The sequence below is a fragment of the Oryzias latipes genome, chromosome 13, assembly GCF_002234675.1.
Source record: "Oryzias latipes chromosome 13, ASM223467v1".
Classification (NCBI taxonomy): domain Eukaryota; kingdom Metazoa; phylum Chordata; class Actinopteri; order Beloniformes; family Adrianichthyidae; genus Oryzias; species Oryzias latipes.
The window spans coordinates 205,001-224,801 of NC_019871.2; the positions used below are offsets into that span (position 1 = coordinate 205,001).

At 50.9% G+C, this 19,801-nt stretch overlaps 1 protein-coding gene across 1 annotated transcript in view; it reads left to right on the plus strand.

Annotated features, from left to right (window-relative positions):
• The window catches only part of arrb1 (arrestin beta 1), a 30,502-nt gene extending 17,014 nt beyond the window's left edge, over positions 1 to 13,488 (plus strand). Inside the window, exons 6-16 of the mRNA XM_023962016.1 lie at positions 581 to 640; positions 728 to 795; positions 1,875 to 2,010; positions 2,603 to 2,687; positions 2,994 to 3,066; positions 3,395 to 3,532; positions 3,605 to 3,688; positions 4,822 to 4,845; positions 5,006 to 5,076; positions 7,469 to 7,517; positions 12,636 to 13,488. Of these exons, the coding sequence (XP_023817784.1) occupies positions 581 to 640; positions 728 to 795; positions 1,875 to 2,010; positions 2,603 to 2,687; positions 2,994 to 3,066; positions 3,395 to 3,532; positions 3,605 to 3,688; positions 4,822 to 4,845; positions 5,006 to 5,076; positions 7,469 to 7,517; positions 12,636 to 12,741 (894 nt within the window). The 3' untranslated portion in view covers positions 12,742 to 13,488. The remainder of the gene's footprint in view (positions 1 to 580; positions 641 to 727; positions 796 to 1,874; positions 2,011 to 2,602; positions 2,688 to 2,993; positions 3,067 to 3,394; positions 3,533 to 3,604; positions 3,689 to 4,821; positions 4,846 to 5,005; positions 5,077 to 7,468; positions 7,518 to 12,635) is intronic.
• Positions 13,489 to 19,801: the final 6,313 nt, after the last annotated feature.

Consider the following 19,801-nt stretch of genomic DNA (forward strand, 5'->3'; position numbering starts at 1 on the left):
GATCAGAACTTGACCTGCATTAAAAGTCCGACACTTGGAGCCTGACTTGGACTTGGAGAAAGAGACTTGTGAAGATCTCGCTTCTGTCTTGTCATGGTTTCCTGGAACCAAAGACAGAACCTGTTCTGATCCAGATTTGACAAACTGTTGTCTACTGACACCAAACTGAAGGGCAGGCGTAGCATTTCTCCTCCGTCTCCAGACTCACGGCGTTTCCGTCGCTCGCCATGCGAGGCGCTAAGCAGACCACCGGAGCGGCATGGGCTTCAGCTCCATGCAAATCCAGCCTGAAACCTTCTGATCACACGTCTGCTGCTCCATGGCAGGCCAATAAAAATGACATTTAGGGATAGCTAAGATGGCTATTACCCAGCATGCACCTCTCCTCCACTGACTTTTCCCTTCAGAAGCTGTTACCAGTGGACAGAATGACCCAAACATTTCCTTACCAACAAACATGTCCGGATCACGAGTCAGAGATGCTGCGTCTCTTCATCAAACAGCAGGGGGGGGGGCTGCTGCTGTGGCCCCCCCATGAATATTTTAGGCTGTGTAAATGTTTTATTTCTTGTGGTTCCAGATTCCTCTGAACCTGCCGTGCTCCGTGACCCTGCAGCCGGGACCTGAGGACACCGGGAAGGTGGGGGGCGCTTTTTATCAAACGCTCACAGTAACCTCTGTCTGCCCCCCCAGTCCTGCTTATAACAATGCAGCCTGTGCTCCTCAGGCCTGCGGGGTGGACTTCGAGGTGAAGGCTTTCTGTGCAGAGAATGCTGAGGAAAAGATCCACAAGAGGTGAGTGACCCCCCCCCCCAATTAAATATGAATGGAGGTGAAAACAGTCATGCGTCAGCAGCTTCCTGCTCATATAGACCGGACAACAGGGACTCGAACACTGGCAGGTCTGGGGGCCTCTGGCTGGTCTGTTGGCCTCTGGCTGGTCTGGGGGCCTCTGGCTGGTCTGGGGGCCTCTGGCTGGTCTGAGGGCCTCTGGCTGGTCTGGGGGCCTCTGGCTGGTCTGGGGGCCTCTGGCTGGTCTGTTGGCCTCTGGCAGTTCTGGGGGCCTCTGGCTGGTCTGAGGGCCTCTGGCTGGTCTGTTGGCCTCTGGCAGGTCTGGGGGCCTCTGGCTGGTCTGAGGGCCTCTGGCTGGTCTGAGGGCCTCTGGCTGGTCTGGGGGCCTCTGGCTGGTCTGGGGGCCTCTGGCTGGTCTGTTGGCCTCTGGCAGGTCTGGGGGCCTCTGGCTGGTCTGGGGGCCTCTGGCTGGTCTGTTGGCCTCTGGCTGGTCTGAGGGCCTCTTGCAGGTCTGGGGGCCTCTGGCTGGTCCGTTGGCCTCTGGCAGGTCTGGGGGCCTCTGGCTGGTCTGAGGGCCTCTGGCTGGTCTGAGGGCCTCTGGCAGGTCTGGGGGCCTCTGGCTGGTCTGTGGGCCTCTGGCTGGTCTGGGGGCCTCTGGCTGGTCTACTGACACCAAACTGAAGAGCAGGCGTAGCATTTCTCATCCGTCTCCAGGCTCACGGCGTTTCTGGCGTTTTCTATCAAACAGTTGGTTCTGGTGATCCTCTGGGTTCTGGACTTGGACCAGTGCTGTTTTTGCCTTTAGGTTCTGCATGTATGCTGATGACAGCCGTCTGTTCATGTAAGCTGAACCTGATAAAGGGCCGTAACCTTCCAGAGAAGCTGTGAAGGCCTCTTTTTGACCCATCTGGATGGATCCACTTCAGTTTTTGATTTGTTCCACACAGGATTCTGGACCTACCGGCACTAAATCGGTGCTGCAGAAATGCTGAAGGGACTCCCAGCAGAGCGCCCCCATCTGGTTTGACAGTTGTTTGCATAAAGACCTCCTTTCAGGTTTGGGTCCGTTTGTGTTGCTGCAGGAATTCGGTGCGTCTGGTGATCAGGAAGGTCCAGTACGCTCCGGAGAAACCCGGGCCTCAGCCCACGGCGGAGACCACGCGGCAGTTTTTGATGTCAGACAAGCCGCTGCACTTGGAGGCCTCCCTGGATAAGGAGGTGACGGCCCCCGCCGCTGGTCAAGGCCAACATTCATGAAGGCTTAACAGCTGAACGGAGAGGTCTGAACCTGCTGCTCGTTCAGGAGATTCTGACGTTCATGGATGCTCGACGGAGAACAACATCAGGTTTTCAGGTGGATCTCTGGATCTCCTGGTCTGAGTTCTGCTCACTGAGAGCACAGGAGCAGCTGGTTTATCAACGTTTGAAACATACCTTTAGGATTAAAACAAGAGCATCCAAACATCTATTTGATCAAAGAAAATGAAAACATGTTTCTGCTGAACTGCTGCTTGACTGTTGTCTCAAACTGTTGCCATGGTTACCAGATATAGCTCCTCAGAAGGGAGTGAAAAGTATCTACTCTGTTTTAGCTTTGTCACTCTGGAATGTGGTTGGTCACCATGGCAACAGCATGCAGGAGCATCTCTCCTCTCTGGACAGTTTCTGTTCCTGTTTCTGTCTTTCTCTGACTCATCTCTAAGTCTAATCTTCTGGTCTGCAAGCGGATAAGTCCAGAGAGACTGTAAAACCTGATGGGTTTGGAGGACCTCCTGCAGTGGTTCTGACCCGCTTTTTGTGTGTGTTTCAGATTTACTATCATGGGGAACCCATCAGTGTCAATGTGCATGTGACCAACAACACCAACAAGACGGTTAAGAGGATGAAGATCTCAGGTAGGCGGGGCCTCCGATGAGTCTGCAGCAAGTGAGTCCAGGTGTGTGTGTGTGTGTGCGTGTTGAGGTGTGTTTTCAGGTGTGTGAGCAGGTGTGTGTTCAGGTGTGTGTGCAGGTGTGTGTTCAGGTGTGTGCAAGTGCGTGTCCAGGTGTGTGTCCAGGTGTGTGTGCAGGTGTGTGTTCAGGTCTGTGCAGGTGTGTGTGCAGGTGTGTGTGCAGGTGTGTGTCCAGGTGTGTGTGCAGGTGTGTGTTCAGATATGTGTGAAGGTGTGTTCAGGTGTCTTCAGGTCTGCTTTGTGTCTGCAGTGCGACAGCATGCAGACATCTGCCTGTTCAACACAGCGCAGTACAAATGTCCAGTGGCCGTCGAAGAGTCAGAGTGAGTCTTTTGGTTTTATGGGGGACTGGGTCTCCAGAATTCTGATCTCTGCCAGAACCTGACTGCAAGACGAGTGACTCTGTAGTTCTGATCCTTCATCTGAAGGATCAGAACTACAGATCCTCACAAACACAAAGAGCTTTTTGACTCATCAGATAAAATTCCACACTATGCTGAAGTTTTCCCTGATCTTTGACTTCCAGGCAGCAGAAACTGGATTTTTAAAATTGCAAATCAACATCACGACAGAGAGTTTCTGCAGCAGGCGTGGCTTCAGTTTGGTTCCTGAGATGTTTGGTTGAAGGTTTAGGCTGGTCTGTCTCCTCAGTGACGTGGTTGCTCCCAGCTCCACCTTCTGCAAAGTCTTCACGCTCACGCCGTTCCTGGCCAACAACCAGGAGAAGCGTGGCCTTGCATTGGATGGGAAGCTAAAGCACGAGGACACGAACCTGGCGTCCAGCACCCTGTGAGTCCCCGCCCACACACACTCACCAAACCAGACCTCCAATGAGGGCTTGAACTACTGTCTGTGTTTCAGTCTGAGAGACGGAGCCAACAAAGAGATCCTGGGCATCCTCGTGTCCTACAAGGTCAAAGTGAAGCTGGTGGTGTCGCGCGGCGGGTCGGTACCCTGCTTTCTTTCACCATTAAACCCTTAAGCCCCGCCCCCCTGCAGACCGGAATCCCCTTAAAACCTCTTTAGACTTTACAGGAAGAGAAACCTGAAACAAGTCTATTTAAGAATTCTACAGAACTTTCAGCCCATCCACAACCAAAACCCAATTAGAATCAGAAAAGTTCTGCTCTGGTAAAGACATCTGAATTGGGACGTCCAAACAGCAGGAAGTCAGTCAAAGAATGAGAATGAGGACCTCCAAAATAAAACCCCATCAGTAATAAGAAAGAAAAATAACATAAAAATAAAGACAAGAAAATAAGATACACCAGCAGACACATCCACCGGATGGACCATTGGAACAGAAAGGGGCGGAGTTACTTTCCTGGTCACCTGTTTGTGGTATTGAGCAATGATGTGATGTTTTAAAAGTTAGGTTTACATATTTTTGTGGCCTCTGGTCAGATCACAAAGAAACTTCTAGATTTTGTTAGAAAAGGATGTTAGCAAACTGGTTAATTGTTTCAGAGAACAAAGATACTCTCTGGGTAAAAATTCCCCAAATGCAAAAACCAAATTTATTTTTATGATGAATGTCGGACACTTCAGCCCCAAAATGTAAAATAATGGAGGCTTTAGATCCCCAAACGTAAACTGAGAATTAAAACCAGAGTAATTAAACTGTCCAAACAAGAGTGAAGAAAACAGAAGTGGTCCCAGCAAAGACCCAGGGGGAACACCACAACCTGCAGCTGAACTGAGTTATTCACAGAGGGAGTCTGGGTTTAGGAGAGCATCACACAGCATTTTTACTGCAACAAGTTGCTTTTTTATGCTCACACATTAAAAACTAAAGACATTAAAAAACCCAGAACTGCCCGTTTAAGGTGGAACTCAGTTTTTCTTTTGAGTTCAACACAATTTTTAAAAAAATAACTTTGCTGTTCATCTCGTTCTCTTGCTTCATCGCATCGGTTCCCCACAGCAGAACGACCAGCAGAACATGAAAATAGAGAACATTCTTCTGAAGAGAAACTGCTGTAGTTTATATTTATGAATCCAGAAAGTGAACCAATGGCAGCGCGAGAAAACCAGCTCCAATGTTTGATGCTGAAGGTGTGAAATGTTTCCTCTTTCAGGATCCTTGGAGATCTGGCTGCCAGGTAACCGCTCACTCCCCTCACCGATGAAAACCCCCGCTGGGACTGACAAAGGTCACCTGACGGAGTCCATGCTGGACCTTTGTGTAGTAATGCTTTCATGCTAGTGTCTAATGAAGCTGTGTTTGCAGCCCGTCATGCACCTGAACCTTCTCTGTTTTAGCGACGTATCTGTGGAGCTGCCCTTCACCCTGATGCACCCGAAGCCGTTAGAGGAGTCCATCTACAAAGACGGTGAGCAGCAGCAGTTACAGACTGTGTCAGCCAGGGGGGTGATGGATGGTCTTTGGTATGAGTCACCCATGGAACCCACTCCCCCAGTCTCAGGAAAGACTCTCCCCCATCAGGCAGCTGAATCCCGGACATGTCTTAAGTTATACCGCAGGATTTTAGCTCGGCGTTCTTTCAAGCACTGGAACGCTCAAACCATTTATTATTCACATAAGGTCAGTGGATCCTGAAGCTAAAAAAGCAGCTTTGCACCAATAAGCAACAGTTTACAGAAGTGTTTACACAAACCCACACCAGCTGGTTGTGTTGAATTGGGGTGAGAACTAGAGTGAGAACTAGAGTGAGAACTGGAGTGAGAACTAGAGTGGGAACTGGAGTGAGAACTAGAGTGAGAACTGGAGCGAGAACTGGAGCGAGAACTGGAGCGAGAACTGGAGCGAGAACTGGAGTGAGCACTGGAGGGGGAACTGGAGTGAGAACTGGAGCGAGAACTGGAGCGAGAACTAGAGTGGGAACTGGAGTGGGAACTGGAGTGAGAACTAGAGTGGGAACTGGAGCCAGAACTGGAGCGAGTACTGGAGTGAGCACTGGAGGGGGAACTGGAGTGGGAACTGGAGCGAGAACTGGAGTGAGAACTGGAGCGAGATCTGGAGTGAGAACTGGAGTGAGAACTGGAGTGAGAACTGGAGGGAGAACTGGAGCGAAAACTGGAGTGAGAACTGGAGTGAGAACTAGAGTGGGAACTGGAGTGAGAACTGGAGCGAGAACTGGAGTGAGAACTGGAGCGAGAACTGGAGTGAGCACTGGAGGGGGAACTGGAGTGAGAACTAGAGTGAGAACTAGAGTGAGAACTGGAGCGAGAACTGGAGTGAGAACTAGAGTGGGAACTGGAGCGACAACTGGAGCGAGAACTGGAGTGAGAACTGGAGCGAGAACTGGAGTTAGCACTGGAGGGGGAACTGGTGTGAGAACTAGAGTGAGAACTGGAGTGAGAACTAGAGTGGGAACTGGAGTGAGAACTGGAGGGGGAACTGGGGTGAGAACTAGAGTGAGAACTGGAGTGAGAACTAGAGTGGGAACTGGAGCGAGAACTGGAGCGAGAACTGGAGTGAGAACTGGAGCGAGAACTGGAGTGAGAACTGGAGTGAGAACTGGAGTGAGCACTGGAGTGAGCACTGGAGGGGGAACTGGAGTGAGAACTAGAGTGAGAACTAGAGTGAGAACTGGAGCGAGAACTGGAGCGAGAACTGGAGTGAGAACTACAGTGAGAACTGGAGTGAGAACTGGAGTGAGCACTGGAGGGGGAACTGGAGTGAGAACTAGAGTGAGAACTAGAGTGGGAACTGGAGCGAGAACTGGAGCGAGAACTGGAGCGAGAACTGGAGTGAGAACTACAGTGAGAACTGGAGCGAGAACTGGAGTGAGAACTGGAGCGAGAACTGGAGTGAGAACTGGAGTGAGCACTGGAGGGGGAACTGGAGTGAGAACTAGAGTGAGAACTACAGTGAGAACTGGAGCGAGAACTGGAGCGAGAACTGGAGCGAGAACTGGAGTGATAACTACAGTGAGAACTGGAGCGAGAACTGGAGCGAGAACTGGAGCGAGAACTGGAGTGAGAACTGGAGTGAACCCACAAAAAGGTTTGTCTGGTTCCAACCAAAGTTAATTCAGCTGCAATTGTTTTGCAATACAGACGCTGGCATGTTGGAACCAGATGTTGTGAGTAAGCAGTGATTGTTCTGAGTCAACGTTTCTATGGGAGCCACTCTCACCAATCAGGTGTGGGCTTGTAGGAGGGCCACACCCCTAGCATTTGAAAAGGGGCTATATGAAATCTGTCAATCAAATATTTTAAATATTGGACGTGAGGGCCAGCAGGCTCCACCTACTTTTATTGAGGCATCTGATTGGTCAGTTAATAATTTGAATACTTTGAACTATAGAAATAAAATCATTCAAAGGATTATCAAGAAGATGTCAGATCCAGAACGGTTCTTCTGACCAACAGCACGAGGAACAGCTGTTCATCTCTATAGACGTCTGTGGGATTTTGGCTTCTTGGAGCCACTTCCTGTTTGGAAAGCCGGGGGGGGGCACTCAGTCAAGTTTTTCAATGGAGGGAGCTGTAATAAAAACACACAAGCATGAGGAGATCATAAAAGCTCCACACAGAAGGAACCCAGCCGGAATTTGAACCCATCGCTATGAAAATAACAAAAGAACAAAAATATCTGATGATTTGTGTCTTTCATCTGAACTCAAATGAAAGAATTTTAGCAAAGAACATTTATTCAGGGTTCATACTTCAGGGAAGAATCTCTTTTCTCTCTCCTTGTTTTATTTCAACAGAGAACCTAAAACAGAACAGCTTCTAACGTTCTCTTGTGTTCTCCAGCTCCAGATGAGGCTCCGATCGACACAAACCTGATCCAGTTTGACACAAAGTAAGCATGCACCCCCTCCCCCGTCTCTCATCAGCCCCCACCTCCTGCATGAGCTCCATTGGTTCCTGGCACTGGCTGTGTCTCCTGAGCGGCGGCCTTAATGCATCCTAATGCGAGCAGGAAATGAGCTTCTACGCCTGTCAGCAGACAGACACGCTGCCGCTGCTGTTAGTGTTACTGTGGCTGCTGCTGCTGCTGCTGTTATCGTTAGTGTGGCTGCCGCTGCTGTTAGTGTTACTGTGGCTGCTGCTGCTGTTAGTGTTACTGTGGCTGCTGCTGCTGTTAGTGTTACTGTGGCTGCTGCTGCTGTTAGTGTTACTGTAGCTGCCGCTGCTGTTAGTGTTACTGTGGCTGCCGCTGCTGTTAGTGTTACTGTAGCTGCTGCTGCTGCTGTTAGTGTTACTGTGGCTGCTGCTGCTGTTAGTGTTACTGTGGCTGCTGCTGCTGTTAGTGTTACTGTAGCTGCCGCTGCTGTTAGTGTTACTGTGGCTGCCGCTGCTGTTAGTGTTACTGTGGCTGCTGCTGTTAGTGTTACTGTGGCTGCCGCTGCTGTTAGTGTTACTGTGGCTGCTGCTGCTGTTAGTGTTACTGTGGCTGCTGCTGCTGTTAGTGTTACTGTGGCTGCTGCTGCTGCTGTTAGTGTTACTGTGGCTGCCGCTGCTGTTAGTGTTACTGTGGCTGCCGCTGCTGTTAGTGTTACTGTGGCTGCTGCTGCTGTTAGTGTTACTGTGGCTGCTGCTGCTGTTAGTGTTACTGTGGCTGCTGCTGCTGTTAGTGTTACTGTGGCTGCTGCTGCTGTTAGTGTTACTGTGGCTGCTGCTGCTGCTGTTAGTGTTACTGTGGCTGCTGCTGCTGTTAGTGTTACTGTGGCTGCCGCTGCTGTTAGTGTTACTGTGGCTGCTGCTGCTGTTAGTGTTACTGTGGCTGCTGCTGTTAGTGTTACTGTGGCTGCTGCTGCTGTTAGTGTTACTGTGGCTGCTGCTGCTGCTGTTAGTGTTACTGTGGCTGCTGCTGCTGCTGTTAGTGTTACTGTGGCTGCTGCTGCTGTTAGTGTTACTGTGGCTGCTGCTGCTGTTAGTGTTACTGTGGCTGCTGCTGTTAGTGTTACTGTGGCTGCCGCTACTGTTACTGTTACTGTGGCTGCTGCTGCTGTTAGTGTTACTGTGGCTGCCGCTGCTGTTACTGTTACTGTGGCTGCTGCTGCTGTTAGTGTTACTGTGGCTGCTGCTGCTGTTAGTGTTACTGTGGCTGCTGCTGCTGCTGTTAGTGTTACTGTGGCTGCTGCTGCTGTTAGTGTTACTGTGGCTGCTGCTGCTGTTAGTGTTACTGTGGCTGCTGCTGTTAGTGTTACTGTGGCTGCTGCTGCTGTTAGTGTTACTGTGGCTGCTGCTGCTGTTAGTGTTACTGTGGCTGCTGCTGCTGTTAGTGTTACTGTGGCTGCTGCTGCTGTTAGTGTTACAGTGGCTGCTGCTGCTGTTAGTGTTACAGTGGCTGCTGCTGCTGTTAGTGTTACTGTGGCTGCTGCTGCTGTTAGTGTTACAGTGGCTGCTGCTGCTGTTAGTGTTACTGTGGCTGCTGCTGCTGCTGTTAGTGTTACTGTGGCTGCTGCTGTTGTCAGTGTTACTGTGGCTGCTGCTGCTGCTGCTGTTAGTGTTAGTGTGGCTGCTGCTGCTGCTGCTCCTTTTATCGTTACTGTGGCTGCTGCTGCTGTTAGTGTTACTGTGGCTGCTGCTGCTGCTGCTGTTAGTGTTAGTGTGGCTGCTGCTGCTGTTACTGTTACTGTGGCTTCTGCTGCTGTTAGTGTTACTGTGGCTGCTGCTGCTGTTAGTGTTACTGTAGCTGCCGCTGCTGTTAGTGTTACTGTGGCTGCTGCTGCTGTTATCGTTAGTGTGGCTGCTGCTGTTAGTGTTACCGTGGCTGCTGCTGCTGTTAGTGTTACTGTGGCTGCCGCTGCTGTTAGTGTTACTGTGGCTGCTGCTGCTGTTAGTGTGGCTCCTGCTGCTGCTGTTAGTGTTACTGTGGCTGCTGCTGCTGCTGTTAGTGTTACTGTGGCTGCTGCTGTTAGTGTTACTGTGGCTGCTGCTGCTGTTAGTGTTACTGTGGCTGCCGCTGCTGTTAGTGTTACTGTGGCTGCTGCTGCTGCTGTTAGTGTTACTGTGGCTGCTGCTGTTAGTGTTACCGTGGCTGCTGCTGCTGTTAGTGTTACTGTGGCTGCTGCTGCTGTTAGTGTTACTGTGGCTGCCGCTGCTGTTATTGTTACTGTGGCTGCTGCTGCTGCTGTTAGTGTTACTGTGGCTGCTGCTGCTGTTAGTGTTACTGTGGCTGCTGCTGCTGTTAGTGTTACTGTGGCTGCTGCTGCTGTTAGTGTTACTGTGGCTGCCGCTGCTGTTAGTGTTACTGTGGCTGCTGCTGCTGTTAGTGTTACTGTGGCTGCCGCTGCTGTTAGTGTTACTGTGGCTGCTGCTGCTGTTAGTGTTACTGTGGCTGCTGCTGCTGTTAGTGTTACAGTGGCTGCTGCTGCTGTTAGTGTTACTGTGGCTGCTGCTGCTGCTGTTAGTGTTACTGTGGCTGCTGCTGCTGCTGTTAGTGTTACTGTGGCTGCCGCTGCTGTTAGTGTTACTGTGGCTGCTGCTGCTGCTGTTAGTGTTAGTGTGGCTGCTGCTGCTGTTAGTGTTACTGTGGCTTCTGCTGCTGTTAGTGTTACTGTGGCTGCTGCTGCTGTTAGTGTTACTGTGGCTGCCGCTGCTGTTAGTGTTACTGTGGCTGCTGCTGCTGTTATCGTTAGTGTGGCTGCTGCTGCTGTTAGTGTTACTGTGGCTGCCGCTGCTGTTAGTGTTACTGTGACTGCCGCTGCTGTTAGTGTTACTGTGGCTGCTGCCGCTGCTGTTAGTGTTACTGTGGCTGCTGCTGCTGTTATCGTTAGTGTGGCTGCTGCTGCTGTTAGTGTTACTTTGGCTGCTGCTGCTGTTAGTGTTACTGTGGCTGCTGCTGCTGCTGTTATCGTTACTGTGGCTGCTGCTGCTGTTAGTGTTACTGTGGCTGCTGCTGCTGCTGCTGTTAGTGTTAGTGTGGCTGCTGCTGCTGTTAGTGTTAGTGTGGCTGCTGCTGCTGTTAGTGTTAGTGTGGCTTCTGCTGCTCCTTTTATCGTTACTGTGGCTGCTGCTGCTGTTAGTGTTACTGTGGCTGCTGCTGCTGCTGTTATCGTTACTGTGGCTGCTGCTGCTGTTAGTGTTACTGTGGATGCTGCTGCTGTTAGTGTTAGTGTGGCTGCTGCTGCTGTTAGTGTTAGTGTGGCTTCTGCTGCTCCTTTTATCGTTACTGTGGCTGCTGCTGCTGTTAGTGTTACTGTGGCTGCTGCTGCTGCTGCTGTTAGTGTTAGTGTGGCTGCTGCTGCTGTTAGTGTTACTGTGGCTTCTGCTGCTGTTAGTGTTACTGTGGCTCCTGCTGCTGTTAGTGTTACTGTAGCTGCCGCTGCTGTTAGTGTTAGTGTGGCTGCTGCTGCTGCTGTTAGTGTTACTGTGGCTGCTGCTGCTGCTGCTGTTAGTGTGGCTGCTGCTGCTGTTAGTGTTACTGTGGCTGCTGCTGCTGTTAGTGTTACTGTAGCTGCCGCTGCTGTTAGTGTTACTGTGGCTGCTGCTGCTGTTATCGTTAGTGTGGCTGCTGCTGTTAGTGTTACCGTGGCTGCTGCTGCTGTTAGTGTTACTGTGGCTGCCGCTGCTGTTAGTGTTACTGTGGCTGCTGCTGCTGTTAGTGTGGCTCCTGCTGCTGCTGTTAGTGTTACTGTGGCTGCTGCTGCTGCTGTTAGTGTTACTGTGGCTGCTGCTGTTAGTGTTACCGTGGCTGCTGCTGCTGTTAGTGTTACCGTGGCTGCTGCTGCTGCTGTTAGTGTTACTGTGGCTGCTGCTGCTTTTAGTGTGGCTGCTGCTGCTGTTAGTGTTACTGTGGCTGCTGCTGCTGTTAGTGTTACTGTGGCTGCTGCTGCTGCTGTTAGTGTTACTGTGGCTGCTGCTGCTTTTAGTGTGGCTGCTGCTGCTGTTAGTGTTACTGTGGCTGCTGCTGCTGTTAGTGTTACTGTGGCTGCCGCTGCTGTTAGTGTTACTGTGGCTGCTGCTGCTGCTGTTAGTGTTACTGTGGCTGCTGCTGCTGTTAGTGTTACTGTGGCTGCTGCTGCTGTTAGTGTTACTGTGGCTGCTGCTGCTGCTGTTAGTGTTACTGTGGCTGCTGCTGTTACTGTTACCGTGGCTGCTGCTGCTGTTAGTGTTACTGTGGCTGCTGCTGCTGCTGTTAGTGTTACTGTGGCTGCTGCTGTTAGTGTTACTGTGGCTGCTGCTGCTGTTAGTGTTACTGTGGCTGCTGCTGCTGTTAGTGTTACTGTGGCTGCCGCTGCTGTTAGTGTTACCGTGGCTGCTGCTGCTGCTGTTAGTGTTACTGTGGCTGCTGCTGCTGTTAGTGTTACTGTGGCTGCTGCTGCTGCTGTTAGTGTTACTGTGGCTGCTGCTGTTAGTGTTACTGTGGCTGCCGCTGCTGTTAGTGTTACTGTGGCTGCTGCTGCTGTTAGTGTTACTGTGGCTGCTGCTGCTGCTGTTAGTGTTACTGTGGCTGCTGCTGCTGAGGACCTGTGGGTAGGTAGCATGGTCGGTCGGTAAGGTGAAAAGCTACCACACAGGATTCAGTTCAATGGTACTGGGGGCAATTACCATATCAATGGCGAGCAATTAACATCACCCAGTGGGGGTCCTTGGGCAAGACCCTTAACGCTGCTGCCTCCCCAGCGTGGTTCGGCTGCAGCGCACCGCTCCCCCAGGGGATGGGTCAAATGCGGAGAACAAATTTCCCATTATGGGATAAATAAAGTATAAAAAAATAAAATAAAAAATAAAACACAGAGTCACTCCACTCAGCCTGCAGGCTAAACCACCAGATCCAGTCCCAGCAAAGCTGGAACCACATCATCAGTGACACACAAGGATCTGGTTTTCAGCCTAAAGCTGAGGTCCAGATCAAATCTTTAGCCTGGTTTCCGGGTTTAGCATGGTTTTAGACGTGAGCACAGCGTCAGGTTTTAGCATGGTTCAGGTATCTGTTGCTGATGTTTCTCTCTTTTGTTGTCCGTCGCAGCGATGATGACATCATCTTCGAGGACTTTGCGCGGCAGCGGCTAACCGAAGCGAAGGATGACGAGGACGAGGAGCCGGTGGACTCGCCCAAACTAGAGGACAGATAAAGACAAGGAGGGCCGGGCGCCGCAGCGGTTGCGGCGTGGAGCTACCGGAGTTTCATCCACAGTCGGGACACCTGGTGTTGGCGCCGTGTTCGTGTGTTGTCCTTGTCCGTCCTCTTCCTGCGTCCTGCAGGGCTGTAAAAAGCTAGAACCCCGCGGCCCGGTTTCCTGGCGGAGGAAACGCCAGGCTGGAGCTGTGGCCACGGCGGGAAGCATGCTTCAACTCTCTCTCTTCATTAAGGACCCAAAGGCAGTCGGGTGTCGTTGACTTTAGCTTCAGGAGGTTTTTGATGCTGCCAGAACCGGATGATCTGGAGTTCTGCAGGACCAGTTGACCCGTGGAGACGTGCATGAAGTGTTCCTGTAGTTCCTTTGATCTGTTGTATCATGAATATTCCGTGTTTGTAAAACGTTCTGCACACAGACCAGAGTTCAGGTTAAAGAGCTAAAAATATGAGGTGATGCAGGACCGGTTCTGTTCTGATCCGTTTGGTTCCTGAAGTTCTTTTGAAAACCCACTCAAAGTTTTTTTGACATTCCAGTTTTTCACACCTTAAAGTGATGAAAATCTTGGATTTTCTGTTTCTTAACCCCAAACTGTTTGTGATTGGAGGTCATGTGACCTTCAGACTCACTTGGGGGTAAGATGGCGGCCCAACTTGCTGCCTTGGAAACAAACGGCGGTCCGTTTCTATGAACAGGTTTTTCAATTAGCTCTCAAAAACAAAACAATAAAGTTGTGAAAAAACATTGCGGGTTCTTTGAGTTCCTCCGTCGTTTCTTCCAGAGCTAGACTTGACTCCATTGCCCCCGGGGGGCGCTCCACTGCCTCCATCGCAAACTCATGACGCCGTTTTTCCCGTGGAGTTTCTGCAGGCTAAACCACCAGATCTTTCAGGAAAATATGACAATCCGATGAAAAATTCGGCCTCCTCTGCAGCTCCTGGTCTGTCAGCTGTAAAAGGAGCGGCTCTGAGGAAGGAACCTGATTGGTTCCTGGCGGAGGCGTGGGAGTCCCAGTCCTCTTCCACATGATATGAGCTTCTGTTTTAAAGCTCTCAGAAGACACTGTGTCTCTATTCCTGGGGAATACAACATTGTCATCAGTAAAAGAAAGTTGGGGTTCCTCTCTGAGGGAACAGAACCAAACAAACACAAGCAGAACTTCTTCAAGGCTCCTGGGCGGTAAACATGGTGGTGACATCATCCAGAGGAGGCGTCAGCTCACCGATTCACCGTCTGCTTTGATCATCATCTGTAAAAACAAACATTTTTTAGATTTTCACGTGAATGAAATGAGATCTTTTCTATCGTCTGATGTTTCTAATGGAACTGCCGGTCCACACGTCCATCAATACGGAGACGCAAAACTTGAAGTTAGTCTGGATGTTCTGGTCCATGTCACATGATCACAGCAGCCAATCAGAGGTCAGAGCGGAAGGTCAGACATCCTTAACCCTTGTGCTATCTTAGATGACCCCCCCCCCCTTCCATTGAGGTGTTCTCCCTACCATGACAAAGGTGGATAAAGGTGGAAAGATTTCATGTAATCCATGGACACCAGTGAAGATCACAAATCATTGAAGAAAAAAGGTTCAGAGCTCTGTCTAGTGGGTCTAGATGACCCCACTCCCAATGGTAAAGTGCCTAGGATAGAACAAGGGTTACACACCTTTAACTGAGCGTGGAGACGGTACCACCTCACGTCACGTTCTCCTTCATAAGGGTGACGCCGTCTTAACGGTAAACCGTAGGATCTGGACCAAATCCTACGGTTTACTGTCTAAAGATGATTTTAAGATAAGATAAGATAGGACTTTATTGATCCCCGGAGGGAAATTGGGTTGTCAGAGCAGCCAAAAACAACAAGAATAGCAATTGGAAAAATACGAAAAATAAAGTAGCAATGAGTAAGAATAAAAATAGTAATAATACAAGGTGGAAGTAAAAGTACAGTATAAATAACGGATTAAATGAGGCAACAAATATCAGCAGCGGTGTTCATCAGTCCTAGACCGTGTTGTTGAATAGTCTGACTGCTGTTGGGATGAAGGACCTCCGGTAACGCTCCTTCTTGCACTGGGGGGGCAGCAGTCTCTGGCTGAATGAGCTGCTCATAGTCCTCACTGTCGTATACAGGGGGTGGGAGGGGTTGTTCCGGATGCTGGACAGCTTGGTCAGCATCCTCCTCTCATCTACATAGTCCACTGGGTCCAGGGGACAGCTCAGGACAGAGCTGGCTCTCTTCACCAGCTTGTCCAGCTTCTTTTTGTCCCTTTCATTGATTCCTCCACACCAGCAGACCACAGCATAGAAAGTTGCTGATGCAACGACAGTCTCATAGAAGGTAGTGGCCCACACACACCAAAGGACCTCAGTCTCCTCAGGAGGTGGAGGCGACTTTGGCCCTTCTTGTGCAGGACCTTTGTGTTATCTGACCAGTCCAGTTTGCTTGTACACATCCACCCTCTCCATGTCCGGTCCCTGAATGACCACGGGGGGAGGCTGAGAAGCCTTTTTCCAGAAGTCGACCACCATCTCTTTCGTTTTTGTGGCATTGATGTGAAGGTGATTGAGTTCAGACCAGTCCACAAAGTCCTTGATCACCTTCTTGTGTTCCAGATTGTTTCCCTCTGAAACGCGTCCAACGATGGCTGTGTCATCGGAGAACTTCTGGATGTGGCAGCTGTTTGAGTCATGGTAGAAGTCTGATTTAAAGCTACCAGATGGAGTTACCACTCTGATCAATTTCTCAATGAATAAAACTCTCCAAAATATACAAACTTTTATGTAATTTAGATAACAATATTTCACTTCCGACAACAAAATGGGATGCAGATTTGAGCATCAGCACAGATGAAAGTTTTTGGTCAGAACTTTGTCTAAACACCTTTAAAATGACAAAAAGTCCAAATCTGCAGCTAATCCATTTCAAAACTCTACACAGAATTTACTACACTGGACAGAGGATGTTCAAGATGGGTCTCAGTAACTCAGACATTTGTCAGCACTGTGACAGTAATCTACCCGACAATTACATGCATGCACTATGGTTCTGCACGCCTGTCCAGGCTCTCTGGCAGCAGGTATGTGCCGATCTATCAGTCTGGCTTAAGGTTTCAATCACAGCTTCACCGTCACTTTGTGTGCTTGGTGACATGAGTGCCATCGATGTAGAAGGAGGATTAGGCTCTATCATTTTCATAACTCTCTGTATTGCCAAAAAAACTATTTTAATAAATTGGAAAAGCAAGAAAAATATAAATATAAGTCAACACAGAAATCTGCTGCTTGATCATATCAGCTTGGAAAAAATGTCAGCCCAAGGTTCAAGTAACTTTGAAAGAATTCGGTCTCTCTGGTCTCCCATAGCTAACTCCATGACTTATGCCAGGGGTCGGGAACCTTTTTTGCCGAGAGAGCCATAAACGCCACATATTTTTAAATGTAATTTCCAAAGAGCCATACAATAATGTAGTGTCCCTTTCCCACACTGAGGCACTGAGACTTAACCTCTTTTAGGATTCTTTATTCTGGTTACTGCAGACCACAACAAACGCCGTACAATTAATTCAGCAACTCCTGATGTAATTTCAACATTTTTAAAGTACAATAAGTCTGTGGATTATTTTTAATAACATTGTTATGCTGTTGCTAATAAATGATGAGTATTTTTCGTGGTAGTTTTGCTGATGGTCTGGTCTGGTTGATACGTGGTGAGTTTCTGCTTCATGCAGGCGTTGAGACTTTAAACGTGATCTTAGGTCTGAATGTTCTTTAGATGTGAGACAGACTGTCATGTTTCGTCAAGTTCCTGTCTAACATCTGTGTCCTCGTGTGTCGCTTCCTGTTTTCTTTTGAAAGTTCCTCCCTTTCCTGTTCATGTCTGTTTTCCCCACAGCTGTAGACCTAATCATCCCTGATCGTTCCCACCTGTGCTGTCCCTCCTCATATGTATTTATGGTCTGTGTCTCCCTCTGTCCTGTGCCTGATTATCATGTGTAGATGTTTACCAAACCCTACGCCTATCTCAGGTTCTCAGGAATAAAAGTTTTCCAAGAACTCTGCATCTGAGTCCTCGCCATTCTGTGGTCCTTGTCAGTATAATCAGGCCAGAATGGACTCAGCAGAGAGCAGCACTCTAGCTGCCGTTCTACAACGCCTGGAGGCTCGCCTTTCCCAGCAGGAGGACTTCCAGAAGTCCCTGGCCGCCCACATGGTTCAGGTCACCTCCCAAGTCCAGGAACTCCGTCCAAGGCAGCCCTTGACCAACCCGCCCCCGGGAGCCTCTTCAGCCGTCCCGGCTTCTGCCCCGCCCGCGCCTGCCCGGTGTTCGGAGATCAGGATCGCTCCTCCCGAGCGTTACTCAGGAGAGTCAGGATTATGCAGGCACTTCCTCACAGACTGTTCGATTCATTTTGAACATTCCCCCCATGCTTTTGGATCAGACCGGGCGAGGATTGCCTTCATGATCTCCCACCTTTCGGGGAGGGCTCGAGCTTGGGCCATGGCCGAGTGGGCTCGCGACTCCCCTCTCTGCATGTCTCTCCTCGCCTTCCAAGAGGCTCTTCAGTGCACGTTCGACCCCATATCTACCAGCAGGGATAAGGCGCGGGAGCTTACCTGCATACGCCAAGGAGGGGATTCGGTCTGTGAGTACGCCGTCCGTTTTCGCACCTTGGCGGCTGAGAGCGGATGGAACTCGGTGGCGCTGTACGACGTCTTTCTGAAGGGGTTGGCGCCGCGCATCCAGGAGCAGCTCATACCCCTGGATTTACCGTCAGATCTGGACTCCCTCATAGCTCTCGCCGTTCGCACGGACAATAGGATCCGTGAACTGGCCTCCCGGTGTAGCCGCGGTCCCATGGGGGAAGCGACATCTGGAGGAACCGAGGCCGCGGAGAGGCGGATCTTCCGCCAGGTTCCGGCCGACCCGCCTCGCTCGCCCCCTAGGGGAGGGGAGGGGGAACCCATGCAGGTGAACCGAGCACGGCTCTCAGCGGCGGAACGACAGCGCCGTCAGCGAGAGGGGCGGTGCTTCTTCTGTGGAGAGCTCGGTCATCTGGTTCCTTTCTGTCCTATGAAGGACTCGGCAAGGGTGAGTCACGTCGCAACCGAGGGCAGACCCACACGAAGCCTCACACACCTAGAGGTAACACACCGTGGCATCACCACATCCCTCACAGCTCTTATAGACTCAGGGGCCGATGTCAGCTTAATGGACTGGATGCTGGCAAAAGACCTAGGACTGGAGCCTCGTCCCCTGCACAGTCCCGTCCGGGTCTGTGGCCTTCATGGAAGGGGTCTTTTTCAAATCACGCACGCCACAGAACCGCTTCAAGTGTCCATCCAAGACCATTCAGAAGTCATGCCGTTCTACCTGTTTAAGGGCTCTTCTAGGAACCTGGTATTGGGGTACCCCTGGCTGTGTCAGCACGGACCCCAGGTCGACTGGTCATCAGGGAAAATCCTGGGATGGGGGTCGGGCTGTGAAGAACACCGGAGTCCTGGGTCCGCAGGTAAACGAACTTCTGTGAACATTAACCCACTTCCTGTTCGTCCTGCTGTAGGGACCGGGACCCCGGAGCTGAGTACAGTTCCCGCCTGTTACCACCATTTGGGTGAGGTCTTCAGCAAGTCCAGAGCTTCGAGTCTTCCTCCCCATCGCCCGTATGACTGCGCCATAGACCTGGTTCCAGGGTCCACCATTCCCAAAGGGCGTCTTTACCCCGTTTCAGCGGCAGAACGCCAGGCCCTGAATGACTACATCGACAACTCTCTGGCCGCAGGCCTAATCCGTCCATCCTCCTCGGCAGCCGGGGCTGGGTTCTTCTTCGTTGGGAAGAAGGACGGGTCCCTTAGGCCCTGCATTGACTACAGCGCCCTCAATGACATTACAATTAAAAATCGTTACCCATTGCCGCTCATGTCCTCTGTTTTTGACCAGCTCCAGCAGGCCAAAGTCTTCACTAAACTCGACCTCCGAAACGCATACCATCTGGTCAGGATCAGGGAGGGGGACGAGTGGAAGACGGGGTTCAACACACTCAGGGGCCATTACGAGTATCTGGTAATGCCCTTTGGACTAACCAATGCTCCTGCTGTGTTCCAGGCCATGATCAACGACGTCCTCAGAGACTTCCTGGACCACTTTGTATACGTATATTTGGATGACATTCTAATTTACTCCCCTGATCCGGACACTCATGTCACCCATGTCTCTGCGGTCCTTAAGCGCCTTCTGGACAATCATCTGTATGTCAAGGCAGAAAAAAGCGAGTTCCATGTCTCAACCGTCGCCTTTCTGGGATTCATAGTGTCCGCAGGGACGGTTGAGATGGACCCGGCGAAGGTCAGCGCTGTGACGGACTGGCCGTCACCTGACAGCCGCAAGAAACTCCAGCAGTTCCTGGGGTTCGCAAACTTTTATAGACGCTTCATTCGGGGTTTCAGCTCCATTGCAGCACCCCTCCATGCACTCACGTCTCCTCGTGTGCAGTTCCGGTGGACGCCTGCAGCAGAGGCTGCCTTCCGGACCCTGAAACGCCGCTTCACGTCGGCTCCGCTGCTCACTCTGCCGGACCCGCGTCGCCAGTTCGTTGTGGAGGTGGATGCCTCCAATGAGGGGATTGGGGCCGTCCTGTCCCAGCGGTCGGAGCAGGATGGAAAGCTGCATCCCTGTGCGTTCCTGTCCAGGCGTCTCTCCGCTTCCGAACGCAACTACGACATCGGCAACCGTGAGCTGCTGGCGGTCAAGGTGGCCTTGGAGGAGTGGAGGCACTGGTTGGAGGGGGCCGAACACCCCTTTGTGGTCTGGACGGACCACAAAAACCTGGAGTACATCCGGAACGCCAAAAGACTTAATTCTCGCCAGGCCCGTTGGCGACTGTTTTTTGACCGTTTCTCTTTTGTTCTCTCTTACAGGCCGGGGTCCAAGAACATCAAGCCGGATGCTTTGTCCCGTCGATTTGACCCCGCGCCTGTTGCCAAAGCACCTGAGTCTATCCTCCCACTGTCATGTGTGGTTGGAGCGGTGTCCTGGCAAATAGAATCTGAGGTGAAG